The 21,691-nt window shown below is 46.4% G+C and overlaps 1 protein-coding gene across 12 annotated transcripts in view; it reads right to left on the reverse strand.

Moving 5' to 3' along the window:
• Positions 1–1,075: 1,075 nt before the first annotated feature.
• Positions 1,076–21,691, reverse strand: part of adgrl1a (adhesion G protein-coupled receptor L1a) — a 654,463-nt gene continuing 633,847 nt past the window's right edge. For 6 of the 12 annotated variants that reach the window (XM_073069264.1, XM_073069257.1, XM_073069256.1 and 3 more), the window contains 5 exons: positions 18,308–18,475; positions 16,586–16,682; positions 10,781–10,909; positions 7,730–7,747; positions 1,076–6,788 (listed from right to left, as the gene is read on the reverse strand). In XM_073069264.1, coding sequence (XP_072925365.1) covers positions 6,049–6,788; positions 7,730–7,747; positions 10,781–10,909; positions 16,586–16,682; positions 18,308–18,475 — 1,152 coding nt within the window. In that variant the 3' untranslated portion in view covers positions 1,076–6,048. The remainder of the gene's footprint in view (positions 6,789–7,729; positions 7,748–10,780; positions 10,910–16,585; positions 16,683–18,307; positions 18,476–21,691) is intronic. The other 6 variants (XM_073069260.1, XM_073069258.1, XM_073069254.1 and 3 more) reach the window with 3 other exon arrangements.

Below are 21,691 nucleotides of genomic sequence, written 5' to 3' on the forward strand. Positions count from 1 at the left end.
ACTTAGATGATGGAATTCATGGCTTTGTGGCCCTTTAGAGCTGTGCTGTCTGCCCCAATATGTAACTCATCATATTTCTTTGTAGTAACTTCTACAGCAACTTCTGCCCAGTCTTCCTGCCTGTCAGTATTTATTGTACTCTGTTGCCCTCCTCACTGTGTACCACACTGAGTTTATGCTGGATACAGAATTTGAAACTCTACCCCAAACACCATATCCAAGTCACTAATAGAGTTTCTGGATGTCTTCAGATTGACCCTGAGCCCCATGATTAAGTTGAACAATACTTGCCAGGAGCAGAGGAAGCTCTCTGGGTGGGAATTTCAAAGCTCATCGCTGGAAGAATCTGGATGGCCTCACTACTGACCAAACTGGCTGAAACTTGAAGGACTTTGATGTCCGATTTGGTCTGCAGCACTGTGAGTGAACCAACAACAAGGATGCACCCACCCCATTGACCATCTCCATTATGTTATGTGACACAATGATGGTGTTAAGTAGAATGGATACAGCCTGCAGCTCAGAACTTGTTTCTATAGGTAGAACAGCAGAATTGTATTCCACCATAACATGTAACTTCATAGCCTGGCATTACCTTAGGCAAGGGTCCAACCCTTGTTCAATGGAACAACATGCTAGAAACAGCGCTGGGTGTGGTTGTACTTATTGAAGGTGAGACATCTCAGAACATCACTGAAGGAGCTCCTCAGTGTGATGGTGCGAAGAATAGAATTGACTCCACTGGTTAATGGCAGGGTCTCAGTAAACGGTTTTAACACCATCAATAGCTTTCTTAAAAGGTCTGATGTCACAACACCTGAGGGGTTAACTAAGGTCTGTGCTCAAAAATCTTTTAGCCCACAACATCAGAAGTAGCACTCCTGGATTGTTCTGTTTTTATTGCAGATTCACAGCATTTGTAAGATTTTTGATATTCAAAATTAAAATACCGAGGGACTGTGTCTGCATTTGGTTTTCTGGCTAAATAATTCCATGTTTTCAAAACACCTGTGAGTGAAGGAAGATTTCTTTTTTAAAAAAATAAACAGCTGATTCAGAAACAACTAGTTCCAATTATTTTTTTAATGAAAGTTGTACAATTGTAATGAGAGGGCCATCCTAGAACAGGTCACACTGAAGTACCAGGTCTGACATTCCATTATCACACATCCTGGACAGCGACACAGTGAGAAACCAGAAGACTTGAGTGCCCAGCAGTTTAATTGGGGATGGCTACCCCTCACAACCCCACCTAGGGGTTCCCAATCTGGGGTCCACAGACCCCTTGGTCAATGCTAGGGGCCCATGGCATAAAAAAGTTTGGGAACCCCTGACCCCACCTATTTCAGTAGTTACATTCCAAGCCCAAATGGCCTAAGGTCAAATGGAATCGCCACAGACTGGGACAAAGGAAACCACTGGCGTGTACCCAGAACTAGGGGCGAAGCTGCAAGTTTAACAAACCCGGCAGCAAACGAGTAAAGTGGCAGGCCAGAACCAGGAAGCAATGGAAGACAGAATCACAGAATGATACATGGCAGGGAGGCCACTTAACCCATTGTCTCTGCACTGGACCTTTCACAACCATTCCCACTCCCCTTCTCTTTACTCACAACCCTGTCATATGTTTTGATTTAAGTCCAATTTTGGCAGTTACAATTGAAACTCTCCAACTCTTCAGCTGGCTAGTTTCAAGTTGCAACAGCCAACTGTGTGAACAAGTGTTTCTTTAGCATCTATTTGATCAGTTGCCAATGACTAAAATTGCATCCTCTGGTGAATGAATGTCCCACCAGTAGAAAGGAAATCTATCAAACTTCTGATACATTGAAGTAACCCAATTAAATCTCCCTTCAGCTTTACAAATGCGTCTTTTCTGGCGTCTCCACAGTACGATGAGTTGTAATGAGGTGGATGATACCAGGACTGAAGCAGGGTTCATACAGATTTGAGAGGGGGAAAGATATGCAGTGCAGGGAAGGCAGAGGGAAGTGAGGGTGAAGTTGATGTTGGCAACAAGGAGACCATGAAAAGGATTCTTGCTCCAAATGTGTGTGTGTGTGCGTGTGCGTGTGCGTGTGCGTGCGCCGGCGTGAACGTGCTCACACGCGCGCAGTGTGGAAGGTTGCAAGATTGTCTTACTATGGATCAGGAGCTGAGCTCCTTCCTGTTAGAGCCAGGCAATTTAGGAGTGAAATCAGGAAGCACTTCCTCAAAGGATAGTAGGAATTTGGAACTCCCACCTTAGGCATGTTGGAGCTTTCCAGAGCGAGAGAGTGACGGGAAATGAAGCAAAGGTGTCCAACAGTAGATCATCCCGGGTTCAACAGAACAGACGACGGGTTGAAATGGCCTCTTACATTCCTAGAAGGTTTAGAAGAATGAGTTGTTGTATCCTGAGTTCAAAAGCAAAGGGCAAATGGGTGGGGTCAAAGAATGGAATAACTTCTGGTTCTCTGTCTGTTGCCCAGCTTCTGGGTACAACACTCCATCCCCCTTCCTACAGAGCGGGATGCGTCATTGAACTGATAACACAATGGGTGGACTCTCCCAGGAGAGCCAGTGCCAACTTGCCATGTGACAACCTGCTCATCTTGGGTTTAAATGGATGGAGACAGATTTCCCCTTCCCTCCCCACCCAAACCCCCCAAAAAAATTGCATCTTAGGTCTGATCAAACATGGTAATTACCAGACTGTAGTCACATATACAACAACCAATATTTCCATTTTATATATTATTCTGTAGAATACATAATAAATAAACAGAAAATATATTAACCAGTTCATTGTCAGTAGACAGTCATTCGTTCCAATCACATTCAATATACATTAAATGCAATATATAGTATAAAAAATCTGATCTAAGCCAATATTTCAAATATTGCCTGGCCCTTTGTAATCTTACTTTATATTAAGTTAAGAATTAAAAGTATATAGAATCATTTAAAATGAAGGGTTTGCCACTTCTGCTTTTTTTTTTGTTAAGACCCTGTTAGTCAGCTAGGTTTTTTTTTTCCCTCATCATTGGCCAGGGGATCTCTGGGCTTTGAGGTAGTCTCCCCCTCCAATGTTTTGAGTGTGAGGTGGATTTGGAGTGTTTTAGCTTATCTTGGAATCTGGACCCTTGTTCTGGCACCAGTAGCTCTGTCTCAGGTCATAGAAAAGTGTGCACAACATTGTCCATGCTAGCTGAAAATTAACAAAGGTCGCTTCCACTTCTGAGCTCTGGGTCCTTAGCTTGGTAGGTGACGGCTCTCTAGCTGCTCTCTCAGGCACTGTTCCGTTGTGTTGTTTTTGGCCAAGGCAGGATACAGGAAGAGGGAGGCCAGATGAAAACTGTAAGAAACACTGGTAGAAGACTGAATTCTGGTCGCCATGACGCAGGAAGGATGTGATTGCACTGGGGAGAGTGCAGAAACTGGCTAAGCTGGGCAAAGGAGGCTGAAGGTATTGAACTGACCGCTAGCAGATTGGGGGAGTGCTGGACAGGGCGAAGAGGAAGGGCCAATCCCCCCTTGTGGTCACTCAATAATGAGGGGATTGAGTTGACTGGTGGACAGATTGAGGAACATTTTCAGCCAAACTCCAATTAGGGTGATGGGGTAGCTGATTTCCATGTGAGGGTCAATGACTTATGTCTGTTGCTTATCATTAGACCCAAGTGGTCATGCAGTTTAACGGAGTGTGTGTGTATTATTTGTGCACAAATGTATGTGTGAGATCTGGCTGGTGTGGCTGTACATGTGTGTGAGAACATGAATGTGTAAATCTGACTGTGTACACAGGAATGCTGTGTGTAAGAGCAGACTTCAGCATTGTGTGAAGCTGTTTTATGGTGAGCTGACTCTGATGCTGGCTGTGAATCAGTGGACACAAGAATAATTCCTATATGTTACGATGCCTTTGTAGTCTGCGTTTTTCTGTACTGTGGGAGCTTGTAATGATTCTAAGAACACCCTGACCGTCACACAAGGGTGAGTTGGCCTCTCCTCCAGGAACTGAGTGGAACTGACCCTCAGCACTTAATAACAATGTGGTCCTGGTACGCTGGGGCTATGAAAGACCCCTTCCAAACATGCAACTTTTCTCTAGGGTTCTACAACTGGCTTAACAAAGCTGGTCACGGAGGCTCCATACTAATGATACAGAGCCACTCTCTGGGGCTCCACAACCAGAGTACAAAGCTGATGCTGGGAGCCCACCTCAAGCCTCGATGGATACTTGATACTTGCAGACTGATTCCCATAGCTATATGATGAAGGAAAAGAGCTCAGATTTAATTGGCTGCCCAGTTATGGGCTAATGATGTGCATTCTTGCAACTTCTGTCAGACCGATTGAAAGTGCTGTTAACAGACTGTGCACGACACCCTTGTGTCTAAAGCTTATATTGGCATTTTTTTCTTTTTTTTTGTTAAACACACACACACACACCATTGTAAAAGTCCCTCCTTTCTGAAGAGGGCAAAAGGCAACTTCTGAAGACTGAAGTCTGGTCTGCCTCCTTCTAAATACTCGGGGGACATGACGAGATTATAAAAGACTTTGTGCTCTGAGAACGCAAAAGATTTAAGAGGACATTGAACACTTGGTGTATATTTTTTTCTTGTAAAATTACACAGATTAACGATGGCCCACAACCACAAGAAAAGTGAGGTCCACCAATCGTCAAGAACTTTTTGTCAAGTGGGAGTTTGACCTTTTTGTGTCAAAGGTTACTCCTTCACAACCTCCTGTGGATAATACATGTGCTATTGGAGATGGGGAACAACAATGCCACTCCCTAGATGTGCAACAGGGCCTGACCTCTGTCACCCAAGCAACGATGGGTCGGCGAATGATTCCATCAGTCAGTGGCACACGTGAGGAGAGGAACTCAAAAGGAAAGCGAATGAAAACAAAACGTGGTTCTTTGCACGGAAGTTCATTTCTATTTACATTGTCTTTGAGCTTTTGTGGACTGTGGCCTTTGGGAGCGGGGTCTGCCCTCCACCCTGCTTCACCCACCGCCGCTGTTGACAGGCGGGAGGTTTGGCCCCTTGTGACAGCTGCCAGCTTACTTGCGTCTTGATCTCCACCACCCAGAAACCCCTGATGAGGAGGGAGAGGGTGAGCAGGCAGTATCGTTGCCAGATGGGCCCGGGACATTTATTCTTGCTGCCCTGCGAAACTCCTATGCTTTCTTCCCTCCGTCCTCCTGTCCTCCTCCTTCGCCATGAGGAGTGGGGGGGGGGGGGGGGGGGCGGGGGTTGGGTATCTGAGATCCAGTGAGATGGCAGTACCAGCAATGGAGGCACAAGGGTCTTCCAACTGGAGTTGGATCCCAGACAGCTCTGCAGCGAGAGGACCCCGCATGTTGTGCCTAGATAGTTATCTGTTGGATCATCTACAGAGAGAGATCATAAAGCTGTGGTCCAAGCCTCTTCTGATGTAGTTTGGAGAGAATTTATCGCTTAAGACTCCAATAATCCCGCACACATCGTTAGCTGATGCTAAATGCCTGTTCCTGATTACACATCACAGCCGGCAGTGTTAATGGCTGCATTACTTCTGCTGTTTGTTTTCCCCCAAGGGCTGGTCAACTTCTTGGGAGTTTGAAAGCTGAGAGGCATCTTCAGTTTTAGCACTGAGTATCTTGCCGCTTTCAACTGGCTTCTGAGTCACAGCAAGATGTGAATGCAGGGACTGGCAGTTCGCCTGTGATGGCAGGGTCGCTCTACTTCAACCTTTCCTCCCCACCCCCACCACCACCCTTTCACTCCCATTGAAGCGCTGATGAATTCTCAGTCACCTTTAGTGGAACTAGGGATGATCCCAATTCACCAAGTTCCACCCGAGGTTGGGAGAAGTTGGCTGGAGGTAGTAGTTTATCTAACAGATGATCCCAAGGGTTCATACAGTCCAATACATCCAACAGCAAAGCAAGACCAGCAGCCCTGCTCCAACCAGGGTTGGTCCTCTGTACAAATCACAGCCCTATGTTACTGGCAGGTCCAAGGGCACCCTCTACCCAGGTCCGTGAATTGCCCCCACCCCCCAATTTTCATTTCAGAGACTGGTTACCAGTTGCATTTGTCCGTCACCCTCCGACACTGCGCCGTCCACGTCAACCGACACCACGTAGCCATCATTGCTGCCTCTCCTGGACTGATAGTAGGCCTGTAGCTGGCTCCTAAACACCAGGTTGGGTCTGGTGCTGTAGTACATCTCGTCGTTGCCTTGGGATTGAGGGGCAGTCTCCCCGACTACCTCCGGGCTGCTGTCAGGGTAGGAAGAGTCTCTCAGGTTGGTCATGCTGGTGTAGAGGGAGTCTCTGTTTGGGGACTGGAGCTGGCCGTCTAGCCCGTCTGTAATCTCAGCGGTGTAACTCTCCGACTCCTCCAGCTCGGGGTCACTGTGGTAGAGCAGGGACTGGGCTCGTTGCAGGAGCAGGGGTTCCTCCAGCGCCTTGTACATAAGCTCGATCTCAATGTTGTCTTCCTGGGTGAGGGAGGGGGCATCGGGGACGATGGCATCGTCTTCACTGCTGGTGGCACCCCCTCCGCCACTGACTGGCGCTCCCTGCTCCCCAGGCAGGCTCTTTCCACCGGGCCGCAGGTTGTTGTGGACCAGCTCAGAGATGATCATCTTCTCGAAGGCAGCGTCGCTGAGGTTGCGGCGGCAGTCGGCCAGCGGGGTGCCTTCCGCGGCGAAGTCATTGTTTCGGAAGGAGTAGCTGTTGTTGAAGTTGCCGTTCAGGGGTAGAGTGTCGACCGCGCACGGATCCCTCGTCATGTTGACCGAGTGCTCTAGGACCAACCACAGACAGCCATTTGCTCAAAGCTGTGTTTAAATCACTTGATTGCCCCATTCACATCTATTTTCACCTGGATTAGATTACCCCACCCCGACCAACCCCCCGCCCCCACCCCCCGACCCTCAGAGAAGGGCTGCCGCTGACAGTGATAAACAGAGCGGATGTCTCCCTGCCACAACTTCAGAGGTCATAAGCGGAGTTCAGTTGCAGGGGCAGCACCCTGCAGAAGTCTGCTTGCTATTCTTTTGATGCAAATCAGTTTTCAGTTGAAGATCTCATCTTCACTGACTTAACCTCATCTAGATATTGCTCACTCTCTTTAACTTAACCTAGTCTAGCTCCTGGCCTGCATCTAATTGACATAACCTCGGTTAGTTACCATTTTCTGCTTTATTCTAACCTGGTGACTGCTCTCTCTTTGATTTAGCCTAGTCCAGTTAGTCTTCCATCTGACTCAATCTCATGACTCTTCTCTCTGTGACTTACCCAGTGACTGTACTCTGTCTAAGTGACTTAATGTATTCTTGCGATTGTCATCTTTCTGACTTAACCTGATCATCTGACTGACTTTAACATCCTTTGACTGTGGAACCTCTGACTTTACTGACTTAACCTAGTCCATTGACTGTCTTCTACTTGTCTGATTCCTCCATGCCCTTCTCTGCTAATCTGATTGAGTGGGGATATGTCAGAGAGATGATAAAGTTTGTGAGAATTTGTGGCTGCCGTTTGGTATTTGCCCTGAGTTTGGCATCCAGCTTTGGTTTGTCTTATGTAGTGTGTGACACACAATAAACCGATTAATAGGTGAAACTTAAGGCTGCTGAAGAGGCAAGCTAAAAAAGGGTAATTTGAAAAAAAACTAACAAACGTCTAAATTCACAGTGTGAAACATTTACATTCATCAAGGTAATGCAAGCTTAACTGGCGTACTTGTCTCTCTGTAGGTCCCTACATGGAAGCATGTGGAGAAATGAAGAAAAGGAGACAACAAGCATTGAGATAACAAAGTCACATTCAATCAGGCGTTTAATCAGAGCATTAATTGAAAATGTAAATATTTTTTAGCAGGAGGCACATGCTTATCACTGGTGATAATTGTTAATCATCAACACAGACAGTTTGAGTGCTACGACAGCCATTGTTAATTACTTAGCTATTTGTCAATGTCCCAGCAATGTTAGGAACAGAGATTATTAATAACCATAGCCCGCTAGGGTCCCTGTTACACAGCAGGGGACTACTGCCCACTGTAAGACTCTACAGCCTCAATAATCTTCCTTCTCACGGTTAAAGAGAGCATCTCTTTATTGAGCTACATGGATCTCTTATTCTGAATTGAAGACTCCTGTTTGACACCCAGTGTTCCTCAAATTGCTTTCAGCTACATCTGCAGGTTTCCTACTGTGCGATGTAGGGCAGTCAATTTATCCACAGAAAGAATTTATAAACAGCGATGAGGTACGTACATGGCCTGATCGCCTGTTCTGGCAATGTGGAGTGAGGAATAACTACGACTTCACACACGTCACCCTTTCACATCCAACTGAGGGCAGCACTACTACCGAACTGACCAGTGGAATCAAGTGGGAGTTGGATCCGCAATTCTCAGACTCAGTCTGACAAGCTTGAGCCCAAGGTCAGGTGGAAGCCAATTTGGAAGACCCTCTAACAGTATTACAACAGTGAAAGAGGTGGAGCGGGGATAAACATGACATAGCAATGAGAATTTTTTGAAAATATACCTGTTTACGGCAGGGGATCCCAACTTTTTTTTCTCATGCCATGGATCTCTACCGTTAACCAAAGGGTCCGTGGACCCCCGTTTACGAACCCCTGGTTTAAGGGGTGAGGGCATTGCAGGCCGAACCAGCATTTACTTGCCCATCCTTAGGTGCCCTTGAGAATGTGGCAGTGACTGCCTTCTTGAACTGCTGCAGTTCTTGAGGTGTGGGTTATACCCACAATGGTTTCAGGGAGAGGATTCTACAATTTTTGGGGCGCCACGGTAGTGTTGTGGTTAGCGCGCTGCTATTACAGCTGGAGTTCAAATCCAGCGTCCTCTCTAAGAAGGCTGTAAGTCTTTCCTGTGAATGTGTGGGCTTCCCCCAGCTGCTCTGGTTTCTTCCCACATTCCAAAGACGTATGGGTTAATTGGTCATTGTAAATTGTCCTGTGATTAGGCTCGGGTTAAATGTGGGTTGATGGGCTGTGCAGCTTGTTGGACTGGAAATATCTCTAAATAAGTAAATAAAACTAAATAAATACACTTTGAACGCGAGAAGTCCTGCAGATGCTGGAAATCCAAAGTAACGCACACAAGCTCAGCAGATCAGGCCCCATTTTTTTGGGACAGACTAGACGTTTCGGGCCAAAACCCTTCTTCATGACTCTGAAGGTAGAGGGAAGATGACAAAATAAAAGGGTGGGGCGGGGAGGGTATTGAGGGGAATGAGTATCTGGAAGGTGATAGCTGAAGCTAGGTGGGTGGGAAAGGTCAAGGGCAGGAGAAGATGGAATCTGATGGGAGAGGAGGGTGGTCCATAGGAGAAAGGGAAGGAGGAGGGGACGTGAGGTAAGTAACAGGCAGGTGAGAAGAGTTAAAAGGTCAGAGTGGGGAATAGAGGGTGGTAGTGGTGTGGAGCAGTGGGGTGGGGGAGGAGGAAATTTATTTACCGGAAACAGATATCGATATTCATTCCACTCATAAAGTCCTGACGAAGGGTCTCGGCCCGAAACGTTGACTGCTCATTTTCATGGATGCTGCCCGACCTGCTGAGTTTCTCCAGCTTGTTGTACGTGTTGCTTTGACCACAGCATTTGCAGTCTACTTTTGTGTTGAGGTTGGAGGCTACCCAGATGGAATATAAGGTGTTCCTCCTCCACCCTGAGGGTGGCCTCATTTTGGCACAAGAGGAGGCCGTGGACCGACACGTTGGAACAGGAATGGGAATCGGAATTAAGATGTTTGGCCATCAGCAAGTCCTGGTTGTGGTGGATGGTGGGAAGGTTTCTCAATGAAGTGGTCCGCTGATTTACTACAGACCTCACCTGTGTAGAGGAGGCTGCATCAGGAAAACCAGACACAATAGACGACCCCAGCAGATTTTCAGGTGAAGTGTTGCCTCATCTGGAAGGACTGCCTGGGGCCCTGAATGGAGGTGAGGGAGGTCGTATGGGCAGGTATAGCACTTAAGGCTGATGTTGACCCAGTGGAGGTGAAGGCACAACGATATATCTCCATGTCAGCATGGAGTGCGGCATAGAGTGCAGCTTCCAGGTGGTGGTGTTCCCCGTGTTGCTGTCCTTGTTCTCCTAGCTGGAAGAGGTCTGGGCGATGAAAAGTGCTGACTGAGATGTCTTGGTTAGAATGGGGTTTCCCAATTCCAAGGTGTTAGTACATCCATTCATTATGTGGCTGTAGGAATCTTCAAGCAGACAGCAGAAGGATGCCTACTATAGGAATGGTGGTCACCCTCTCAACCACTTTCTCGGGCAGACCAATCCATATACTGACTATTATTTGGATGAAAAAGTTGCCCCTCAGGTTCTTATTAAATCTCTTCACTTCTCGCCTTAAACCCATTTAGTTCTTGACACCCCAAACCCAGGAAAAAGGCTGAATGAATTCATCGTCCCTATACCCCTCATGATTTTATACACCGCTACAAGATCACCTCTTATTCCTCATACTCCAATGAAGACAGTCCCAGCCTGCTCAACCTCTCTCCATAACTCAATCTCTCAAATCCTTCATAGATCTCCTCTGCACTCTTTCCAGCTTAGGGACATCTTTGCTGTAGTAGGGGAACAGGAACTTAATACAGTGCTGCAAGTGTGGCCTCACCAACATCTTGTACTACCGCAACATAACATACCAACTTCTACACTCGTCAGCTTACATGATTCAGTTACACCTTGAACTCTGGCCCTGTGTGGCTGGGTGGTTGGGCTGTGAACAGGGACTAAAATTTCATTCCAAACCTGGAGAACTGAAGACTGTGGGCGAGGGGGCATTGTACCCAACAGATTCTGCCAGCAGTGTGTTGTAAGGGCTGGCGCCGGATCGAGGCTGCAGAACAGGATTGGTCAGTAGGTGATTACCCATCGTTCCTGTGAAGGGGGAAAGAGATTGGACATCTTAGACAGGAGGAGGTAATGGTGGGTGCAATGATCAACATCCATACACCCACTTGAATGCAAACACGTTGATTGATTAAAATTGTAAGCGTGCTTTGACTTATAATTTTATAGGTTCATCCATCATTTTCTTTCAATGAGATCTTAAATCCCCTTGTTTATCTGCTGTTCCCAAAGTCTCATCTTTTGGATTGCTTTTTTATTAATCTTTTCTTGCAATACTTCACCACACATTCCTCATTAAATTTCAGTCAAAATCTATCCACATTGAACATTTCTTGTCTAAGCCTGCTTCAAGTCATTCAAAGTCTTTCCATTATTAATCAGGCTGTCTATTTTGGTGCTTTTTTAATATAAATTTTGACCTCCCCCATTCCCAAATCTGAAATGTTACCTTGGCTTTTTATGTGTTTTCTTTAAATTGGCAGTGATCCTTCTCACCTTATAGGAGTAGATCAATGATGCTTTAGTTGATGTTTTTTTAAAATGTAAACAATGGAATTATAAGCTCCACTACAGACAGTCTGCGAGAGGAGGTCGGTTGGGTGTGGGGCTAGCAATCCCATTCCATAAAAAGCCCTCTGGTGAGTTACTGTTGGTGGCCAAGTAGGGGTGATGGACGTAAGTAAATAATTAATGGATTATACTTGGGCTGCCCTAAAAAGAAATTTTACTTGATAGGGACATGCCTGGCAGTGCAGCATTTATTGGGCACCCTCAAAGTGGAGGGTGAGTCTCAGGCTTGAAATACTGCCGTTCTTCAGGTGAAGGTGCTGTTGGGGAAGGAGTTCAGGATTTGACCAAGTGATGATGAAGAACTGGTGACAAATATTAGCCTTAGAGTCAGTGCAGTGACTTCCAAGTGCACTGGAATGACAGTGGAGCTGAATGGGTTAATGAGATCCTGCCACATAAAAGTCTTCCATTGAGTACAGCAGATTGAGTACATGATCTATTCCAGCAGACTCAGGAGGAAAGCAATCAGCATAACCAGAGACACCACACACCCCGGCTACTCCCTGTTTGACCCGCTGCCGTCCAGCAAAAGGTTCAGGACACTAAAAGCCAGAACAAATAGACTGAGGAACAGCTTCTACCCCAGAGCTGTGGCCTCCATCACACCGCTCCCACAGAACAATGACTGAAACTGTGAGCACACACAAGGACTCAAATACTCGCACTAACGGCACTTTGTGCATTACTGTGATATTCTGGTGCTGTTGCAACTTATTTTCTGCTACTTCTCTATTTAATACTGTTTTTCTATTACTGTCTTGTTTTTATCTACCGCTTTATTTAATTGCCTGAGAAGAAGCCAAACAGAGTTTCATTGTATCTATGTATAATGACAATAAAGATCATTCATTCATTCATTGAGGTGTAATCTTTAAGATGATTAAGAGCTTTGTCATAGAGATATAGTACAGAAATAGGCTCTTCTATCAACCAACTATTTATACTCATCTTATTTTTCCTCCCAACGTTCCCACGGACTTCCCCTGGATTTTTGCACTTGCTTACGTTATTGAAACAGTTTACAGTGGCAAACCGGATAACTTTGGGAGGTGGAAGGAGGCAGCACACAGAAGAAACCCATTCATTCACAGAGAGAACATGTGTGTTTCCTCCCAAATTTGATCTTAACTCTGTGGTAAGAGTCAGAACAGAGATACACAATCTGATCTCCGCTGGTCAAGACTGCTATCATGAAGAACTTACTTCTATATTGTCTTACAACGTAGAGGGAAGTAATTTTGTACATCAGGTTCTCTTAGGCTCCTAGAATAATCCTCACCCCTCAATAATTTCCCCTGTGACTTAGTCACCCCACATTTACTTCCACAAAGGATCATAGAAACCCAGAGCCCTCCCCTATATATTTTGCAACTGAGGCCAATTTCAGAAAAGAGATCGTTACACTTATTAAGCTTCAGAATTGGATTCAAAAGCTGAAGCCTCACTGATCTCCTTCTTTAAACTGAGAAGGGATCACTGCCAAGTTAAACAGGAAAATATAAGAATTTGAGGTAACATTTTAGATTCGGTAATGGGGGAACTGTCAAAATTTATAAAGAACTCCAAAGCAGTTCTGATTAATCTGTAGCCTGATTAATAAGGGTTGGAGGAGCAACACCTCATATTTCTTCTGGGTAGCCTCTAACCTGATGGAATGAACAACGATTTCTCTAACTTCTGGTAATTTCTACCCTGCCCCCCCCAACTTCTCTCTTCCTCCATTCCCCATTCTGGTTATTCTCTCACCCTTCTCCTCACCTGTCCATCACCTCCTTCAGGTACCACCCTCCTTCCTTTTAGATTCCTTCCCTCTTCCTTTCCAGTTCCGCTCAATGGTCTCATCCCGAAATGTCAACAGTGTATTCTCCTCTAAGAAGCTACCTAACCTGCTGAGTTCCTCCATCATTTTCTCTGTGTTACTCTGGATTTCCAGCATCTACAGACTCACTTGCCTATTAAGAGTTACAGGCCTGAAGCAGTTGAAGATACAGACTAGTCTTGGATGGCAGGAAAGGTCTGAGGAGCTGAATGAATTCCTGGAATCCTAAAACATTTATATTGGCCACTGATTAGTGTAATTGAGTTGGTGGATCTAGTAATTTAATGAGAAACATTTCCTTTTAAACTTTCATGCCATGAGTAATGTGGTGCTTAAGTTACTGGGTTGAATCTCAGAGACATGGAGCAAAAACAAGTCAGAATTTCAATCCAAATTAATAAATAAACAGAGGATTAAAAACAAACATCAGAATTCGACTTGACTGTTGTAAAACCCATTTATACTCATTAAAATCCTTCAGGGAAGAATCACCACCAGGTTTAGTTTGTTTTATCTGGAGCGCTGGAGGCTGAAGAGAGATCTGATAAAGGTTTGTAAGATTAAGAGAGGCATAGCGTGGACAGGGTGTATCTATTTAACAGGGATGTTTAGCATTAGCATTAGCAAACTCTAATGTTTAGCATTAGAGGGCATGCACTGAAGTTGGGAGGGGGTAGGTTCAAAGGGGATGCTGGGGGTAAGTTTCTTTAACTCAGAGAGACACGGATGCCTGAAGTGCCTGGTATGGTGGTAGGGAAAGTACATTAGATAGATAAATATTTTATTGATCCCAAAGGAAATTACAGTGTCACAGTAGAATTACAAGTGCAGAGATATATAAATATACAAATATTAGAAGAGAACTAGGAAAGAATATAAAATAAGTTACCTCAAACAGTCTAACAGGAAGGAGTCATCACTTCCCTGGCTACAGGTTGACTCACTATAAAGCCTAATAGTTGAGGGTATGAATGACCTCATATAACACTCTTTGGAGCTGTGCAGTTGTCTTAGTCTATTACTAAAAATGTTCCTCTGTTCAGCCAAGGTGGCATGCAGAGGGTGAGAAACATTGTCCAGAATTGCCAGGATTTTCCAGAGGGTCCTTTGTTCTACCACAGCCTCAGTGTGTTCAGTTTGACTCCAGTAACAGAGCCAGTCCTTCTAATCAGTTTATTGAGCCTGTTGGCATCACCCGTGTTGATGCCTTTGCCTAAGCACACACTGCATAGGAGATGGAAGGGTATGGACATGGTGTAGGTAGGAGGGATTTGCGTTTGGTTGTTTTTGATTTGGTTTTATCTTTGTGAGCTACGTGGCCTGTTCCTGTGCTGTACTGTTCTATGCTCTATGCTTATTTGTCACTTTAATTCCTCAAATGAATCTTAAATGATTTGCTGAACTGTTCAGTTCAGTAGCAAAGAGGGATGTGGAATAAATGCTGGCAGAGTCAGAGAGCGCATCCTCAACATTTACCTCACATCCTCAACATTTACCTCTCATCCCTGACATTCACCTCACATCCTCGACATTTACCTCACATCCCCGACATTTACCTCACATCCCCGACATTTACCTCACATCCTCGACATTTACCTCTCATCCCCGACATTTACCTCTCATCCCCGACATTTACCTCACATCCCCGACATTTACCTCACATCCTCGACATTTACCTCTCATCCCCGACATTTATCTCACATCCCCGACATTTACCTCACATCCCCGACATTTACCTCACATCCTCGACATTTACCTCACATCCCCGACATTTACCTCACATCCTCAACATTTACCTCACATCCTCAACATTTACCTCTCATCCCCGACATTTACCTCACATCCCCAACATTTACCTCTCATGCAACTAATCAACAAGTCATTTATAGAGACTGTTAAGGAGCGCCAATTTAAAAAGGTTCAGGGTACAGGCTTAGACGCCTCTGGTTTGTTAACGTGCATCAAAAAGGCAGCATCTATCATCAAAGACCCCCCACCATCCATGCCATTCTGTAGTGTAGTGGTTAGCCCAACTCTTTACAGTGCCAGCGACCTGGGTTCATTTCCCGCTGCTGCCTGCAAACAGTTTGTATGTTCTCCCTGTGACTGTGTGAGTTTCCTCTGTGTGCTCCGTCTGCCTCCCTCAGTCCAAGGACGTACTGGTGGGTAGGTTATTTGGTCATTGTAAATAGTCCCGTGATTAGGCTAGGACTAAATTGGGGAATTGCTGAGCAGCATGGCTCAAAGGGCTGAAGGGTTCATTCCACGCCGCATCCCAATAAATAAATATATAAACAAATAAATCTTTTTGCACCTACCATTGGACAGAAGCTACAGATGTCCGGTCCTGCATCATAGAACATGCAACAGTACAGCACAGGAATAGGTCATTGGCACACAGTGCTCTGCCAAACTAAATCAAGTGCCCAATAAACTAATCCCATCTGCCTATACAATGTCCAAATCTTCCACCTCCTGCACAGTCATGTTCCTGTCTAAGAGCTTCTCAATGCCCTATCATATGTGCATCCACCCCAACCCTGGCAGTGTATTCCAGGCAGCCACTGCTCTTTGTGCAAAGAAAAATTTGCCCTGCGCGTCTCTTTTGAACTTACCCCTACTCAACTTCACCGCGAGTCCTCCAGTATTAGATATTTCAACCCCGGGAAAAGAAAGACATAGCCTGTCTACTCTAACCAGGCCTCTCATGATCTTATGAGCCTCTATCAGATCTCCTCTCGGCCTTCTCTGCTCCAGAGAAACCAATCCAGGTTTGTCCAACCTCTCCTTATAACAGATGCCCTCTGAACCAGGCAACATCCTGGTAAATCTCTTCTGCACCCTCTCTGAAGCCTTGACATCCTATGATGGCTGACAGAAATGAACACAAGATACTGATACGAATACCACCTGGTTCAAGAACAGCTACTGCCCTTCAGTCATTTGGTTGTTGAAACAAGCCACATAACCCCAGTCATTACCTCATTATAGCAACACGAATGACCACTTTGTTCTAAAACGGACTTCTTTTGTTATTGCGTCCTTTCTTCCATAACTTTGGATGATTTATGCTTATATTTTTTCTTGTGACCACTGTGCCTCTAATGCCGGGTGCCTGTGATGCTGTTGCAAGCTTTTCATTGCACCTGTGCATGTATATGCTCGACTTCTGACTGCAAAAACTTACTCGTAGCAGCATCACAGGCACCACTGGGATGGGTCTAATGCCTTGCAGGTGTACTGTCTTCTCGATCACCAGCCCCACATATACAGGAACCCTGAAGCCCAACATGCAAGAGCAGTTGGATGATCACCTCGATTTAGGGTGGGAGTGCTGTTGAGGTCTCCTGCCATGAAGGAAGATTCTGACTGCTTCCGGACGGTATCATTCCACATTCTCCGGATCCGACTCTGCAAGTGGAGGTCAGAGGGTGTCAGCTGAAAGTGCAAAGTGCTGGCGGAGGGGCAAAACACAACCACAGAAGACAAAGGTGTCGCAGGTTAACGGTCCGCACTACACAAACCGAGGAGGGGCCCACTTGCACCCAGAAAACCCCGACCTCCACAGATAATGGAGACTGCAGATGGAGGAGCAGCACTGAGCCTCCTGGGAAAATCTAGAGTGTCAGCAGGATCTGTGAAGCTTTCCATACGAGAGAGCTGTTCATGACCACAAAGGCGCAAAGGCCTTGACAACTGATGGAGTCCTCCAAAGTGTAGTCAGCTTCCAGGACATTTGTCCACAGGCTAATTGAAAAACAACAACGTGATAAAGAAAGATGGGCTGTTAAGTGATAAAATTCTGGCCAGGCCACCTGGGAGAACCTCCCATGTTTCCTCAAAATGATGCCCTGGGATCTTTACCATTAACCTGGAGTCTGCAGGGTTCCATGTTTTATTTGAATACCACCCCCCCCCGAATGAACATCGCCGACTATTCAGCCGAGATTGGATGCTCGAGTCCCTGGGGCAAGAACAGAGGTGATGACGGTAAACCTGGTTTACAGGCACATGGTCAAATGCCTAACGCTCCTGGAATTATTTGCAGGACAAGCAGAGCACGGAGCCAGAACAGAGACGGATTTGCACTGCTGAAGCGTGGAGAGGGGAAACAGGGACAAGACACATGACACGGTTTCTCAGACGATGGCTCCGGGAGACTGCTTAACGAGAAAGCTAAGTTGGATAGAGGGCAGCTCCACAAAGCGGCGTAACCAGGTCCGGTTGGGCCAAGCTGGAGGCCGTGAGCCCGAGATGGATAAACGCCACATAGGCCTCCCGTGTTCCAGCTCACCAGCTCCAGGCTCAACACTTGGGAGTTTCTTAGAGAAACAGAAAGAAGGCTGGACCATTCACCCAGTATTAGTCCCAGGGCCAGACCGTCTCCCCAGTTACAGTCCCAGGGCCAAACTACCTTCTCAGTCACAGACCAAGGGCCGGACCGCCTCCCCAGAGCTGAATGATCCACCGATTAACAGTCGCGAGGCTGCACATTGCAGCCAATAACAGAGCAGGACTGCACTGCTGACTGAACCAGGTGGAATTAGAGCAGAAGGGTGGGTTGTCCATCGAAGTGGACAGTATCTGATGAGAAGAATCACCATCCCAGTAGAACCTGTAGAACCTATCTGTCACTAATCCCAAGTTACTTCTCTACTGGTGTCAGCAGTCTGGTTGGAGATGGGTTTCATGGCTGGGGAGGGAATCTAGAGGAAGGAATTGGGGTCAGCACATGTTATTTGGGATTGGCTTCTGTGTGGGGAGATGCCATTGCTCACACACAAGGGACTATGGGCATGACACTGTTAGGGGATAGCTCTGGTTGAATACAATTACCAACCAGCTGTGAAGGGGTAATAAAGTAGGCGGAGGGCATGGGGGTGAGGTTAAACCCAGTCTTGTCAGTGATCCCGTCTCTGATGAAATACATTGTTTAGGAAGATTTGTACCCGCAGCCCGATCACAGAAGATCCAATCGTCTGAGAAAACGGACAACCACACAACGTGGACTGGAGACAACCGTGTCAAACAATGACCTTTTCCGCCATCCTCCTGCTTGCTGCAGCATTCTGTACCTGAGTACCAGTGTAGTACCGGCTACTGTTCCGGATGGTGGAGGTCTTCAGGTTGCTGTGGGAGACTCCGGCTCCAGGGCGGCTGCAGCAGTGGGCGTGCCGCAAGCACTTGCTGTATTCCTTGTGGACCTGTGGAGGCAGTGGAGAGAGAGGGAGAGGTGACAGGGGCATAGCCAGCTGATACCACCACCGCGTCCCGTAGATAATTGCCCTCTCTGCATTGCTGGATCTGGGAATGGCACAGTGGGATTCAACATCCAGGACACAAATGTTCCCCACCCGTTTTCTCCAGCTCCCTCTCTTTCCATTCTCACTGCTATCTTTTTTCCTGACCAATTCTGCCTACAACTTAGAGCAATCAGTCCTCAATGTTCTTGCCTTCATGGAGTTCAAACTGGATCTGATGTTAGACTTTCCTCAGCTCCTTCCAGTCCACTTCCCCAAAACACTAGATCATTTCTTCTTGTTCTTGGAAGTCCAAATCCACTTGGTGCCCCTTCCTCTAGTCTCTCATCTTCTTTTGACTACAGATGGCTCTCCCCCGCTTGATCCACTCATTCTTAGCTTTCGCCCCCTGCTTTTGCCTCTCATTCAGTGACAGCACCAAGCCTGTGAATTGGGGCAATGCTGTTGCTTTTCACACCAACCTCTAACTCGCAGTGCTGAGCTGCAGCCCCTTGATCCCCTCCACATTAATGGGCCTAGACCCCATCACTGCACATCAGTCCTAATTACCCTGAAAATCAACTGATCTGGCTTCGTTTGAAAATCTCCAAGCCCACATTCCCCCAACCACCTACAGTCAACTTCAACCTTCTGTCCTGGAGTCATAACCCGGATTATCCCACCGCTGTAGCCTGTTCTTAATGCACAGAACTCATTTCTTCCTTAGCAACACAGCAAACCACTGGAGGAATATAACGCGTCAGGTGGCATCTATGGAGGGAAATGGACAGCCGCATTTTGGGTCAAGACCCTTCATCTGGACCTGCTGAATTCCTCCAGCACTTTTGTTTAATCTCTTCCTCCCTATAACACACTGAGGTCAAGCTGGTCAGTGTTTAGAAAAATTGCATAAATTCATCTTGAAATCCCTTGAGTAAATAGAAGTAAAGAATGATTCCACTGAAATATTCCAGTTGATGTAAGGCAGGGGTCCGTGGATACCTTGGGTAATGGTAGGATTCAATGGCATAAAAAATTGGGAACAATTGATAAGAAGGAATTAATGACGTGCACACAGAGAGTCTACTTCTCAGGAAAGGGCCCAGGAGAGAGTCTACGGAACTTCAAACAAGGAAAAGCCACGAACAACTTCTGAAAGAGCGATTGCATCTGGGAGAGGGGCAACTAAAAATTCCAAAATGGTGGCTGATGGATTTTCATTCGAGTTTAGATGAAGAGGGACATGGAACCAAAGGCAGAGAAGTAGAACTGACCTACAAGGTCTAAATAAATGCTGGAACTGGGGCAGGAGGCTGGTTCTGTCCATTTCGCTTGGAACGCAGAAGTGGAGTTTGGGTGGGGTAGGGGTGAAGGGATGTGGTGGAGCTGGGGATCAGGGTGGGGTGGGGGATTGGGGTGAGGGTAAGGAGTGGGATTATCCAATACCACTTGATGGTTCTGTATGCTGCCCCTCTGCCTCCTCTCTAGGTGGCAGGGGCGGATCTTGCTGCCTCCTTCAAAAATCCCTGAGCTTCCGAAGTGGGCCAGTGGTGAAAGTTACTACTCGTGTCGACCCCCAGAGCCAGACCCTGGCACCTAGACTGCCTGCTGGTACCCTGCCGCCTCCTGGGTATGACATCACACCTGCCCACCAGCCCAACGGCTAGCACTTGAAGAAACCTGGCCACAGGTAGCCAGGGGCGTGTTATCCTTGGAAGAGGGGAACGATTGTTGGTGCAATGAGGCTCTTTATATTGGTGAGGGGTTGCTGGAGAGGCATGCCAGGCTGGTTAGAGGCTGCAGAGCCATCTCCGTTCATCACATTATTGGCATTTTTGCCAGGTGCCGACTCGCAGTCTGTGAAGTAAATCTGCCACCGGACAGCCAGTGATCTGGGGTTCAACCCTGAGCTCCATCTGGTGCCGTCTATGAGGTCTGCATGTGGTCCCGTGGACTTCCTCCAGGTGCTCCGGTTTCCTTCCACATCCCAAGCGTGTGCCGATTGGTAAGTCAATTGGCGGCTATGTTGTCTTTAGTACGTGGGTGAGTGGCAGAATTTGGCTGGTGTTGATGGGAACGTGGGGAGAATAATAGATGAGATTAATGTAGGTTTAATGAAAATAGGTGGCTGATAGTTGGTGTGAATTCAGCGTGCCAAAAGGCCTGCTTCCATGCCATATCTCTCCATGACTCTTTCAGTCCCTTTTACTGTCTCGGTCTGAGCATCATTTGACACTGTCAGCATCACCTCACTCTTCCTCGACTATTCCAGTGCTTCCAGCTGATCTACCACTCCTAGTATAAACGTCAGCTCATGCAGATCTCTGTAATGTCCAAACTTGCACCGTCCTGCTTAATCACTTCTGTCGACTCACGCTGCCTACTTAAGCAATACTTTGATTTCCAAATCCTCATTCTTCATTTCAAGTACCTCCAGGTCGATGTCCTTCCCTTCCTCTGTGGATCCCTATAGACTTGAAACTCAGGAATTTTGGTCTCTTGATTTTTAAGTATTACCCATGGCACCAAGGTCCTGTGCTTGTAAATTCCTTCATTATCTCTCCTTGACCCTTAACCTTGCTCCTCCTTTAACACGCTCTTGGTTCAAGAGCTTCTTAAATGAGATGCTCTTTGGTTTCCCAAGACTTCCAACATGACTCAGTGTCAAAGGTTTAAAAAATGCAAGCTACACCTGCTGAAACGCGGCTATGTACAGTGATCACAGATGGTTTCACCTGATTCTGGGTGACAGGTAATGGTTAATGTTTGTTATAGATAATGGGCAGATTGAAATTTGGTGGTCTCTGTTTTATGCTCTTGCTCAAAGCCTTGGCCATCGACAGAGCATTACAAAAGTGACAAATGGAGCCTGCAGTAATACCAGCCATCCCTTTAACTGAACACATTGACCTTTAATGGTGGCCAACAAAAAGCATTTTCTCATTATGTGATGGACTACTTCTGTTGCACCATCTGCTGCTGAGGGTTCAGCCAGGATCCTACATAGCACTGAATGCCGATCAGTAACTGCTAATCTAGATGGTGATAAATGGACCTAAGCTCTTCCTTTACACCAAGTGTCCTTACACTACAGTCTGCACACACCTACACTCCTTTCGACACACATTTCTGATGCTGAACTTGGCTTCATACTTGCTCACACTGTTCCCAGGCTTTCTA

Source organism: Hemitrygon akajei, chromosome 16 (assembly GCF_048418815.1).
Source record: "Hemitrygon akajei chromosome 16, sHemAka1.3, whole genome shotgun sequence".
Taxonomy (NCBI): domain Eukaryota; kingdom Metazoa; phylum Chordata; class Chondrichthyes; order Myliobatiformes; family Dasyatidae; genus Hemitrygon; species Hemitrygon akajei.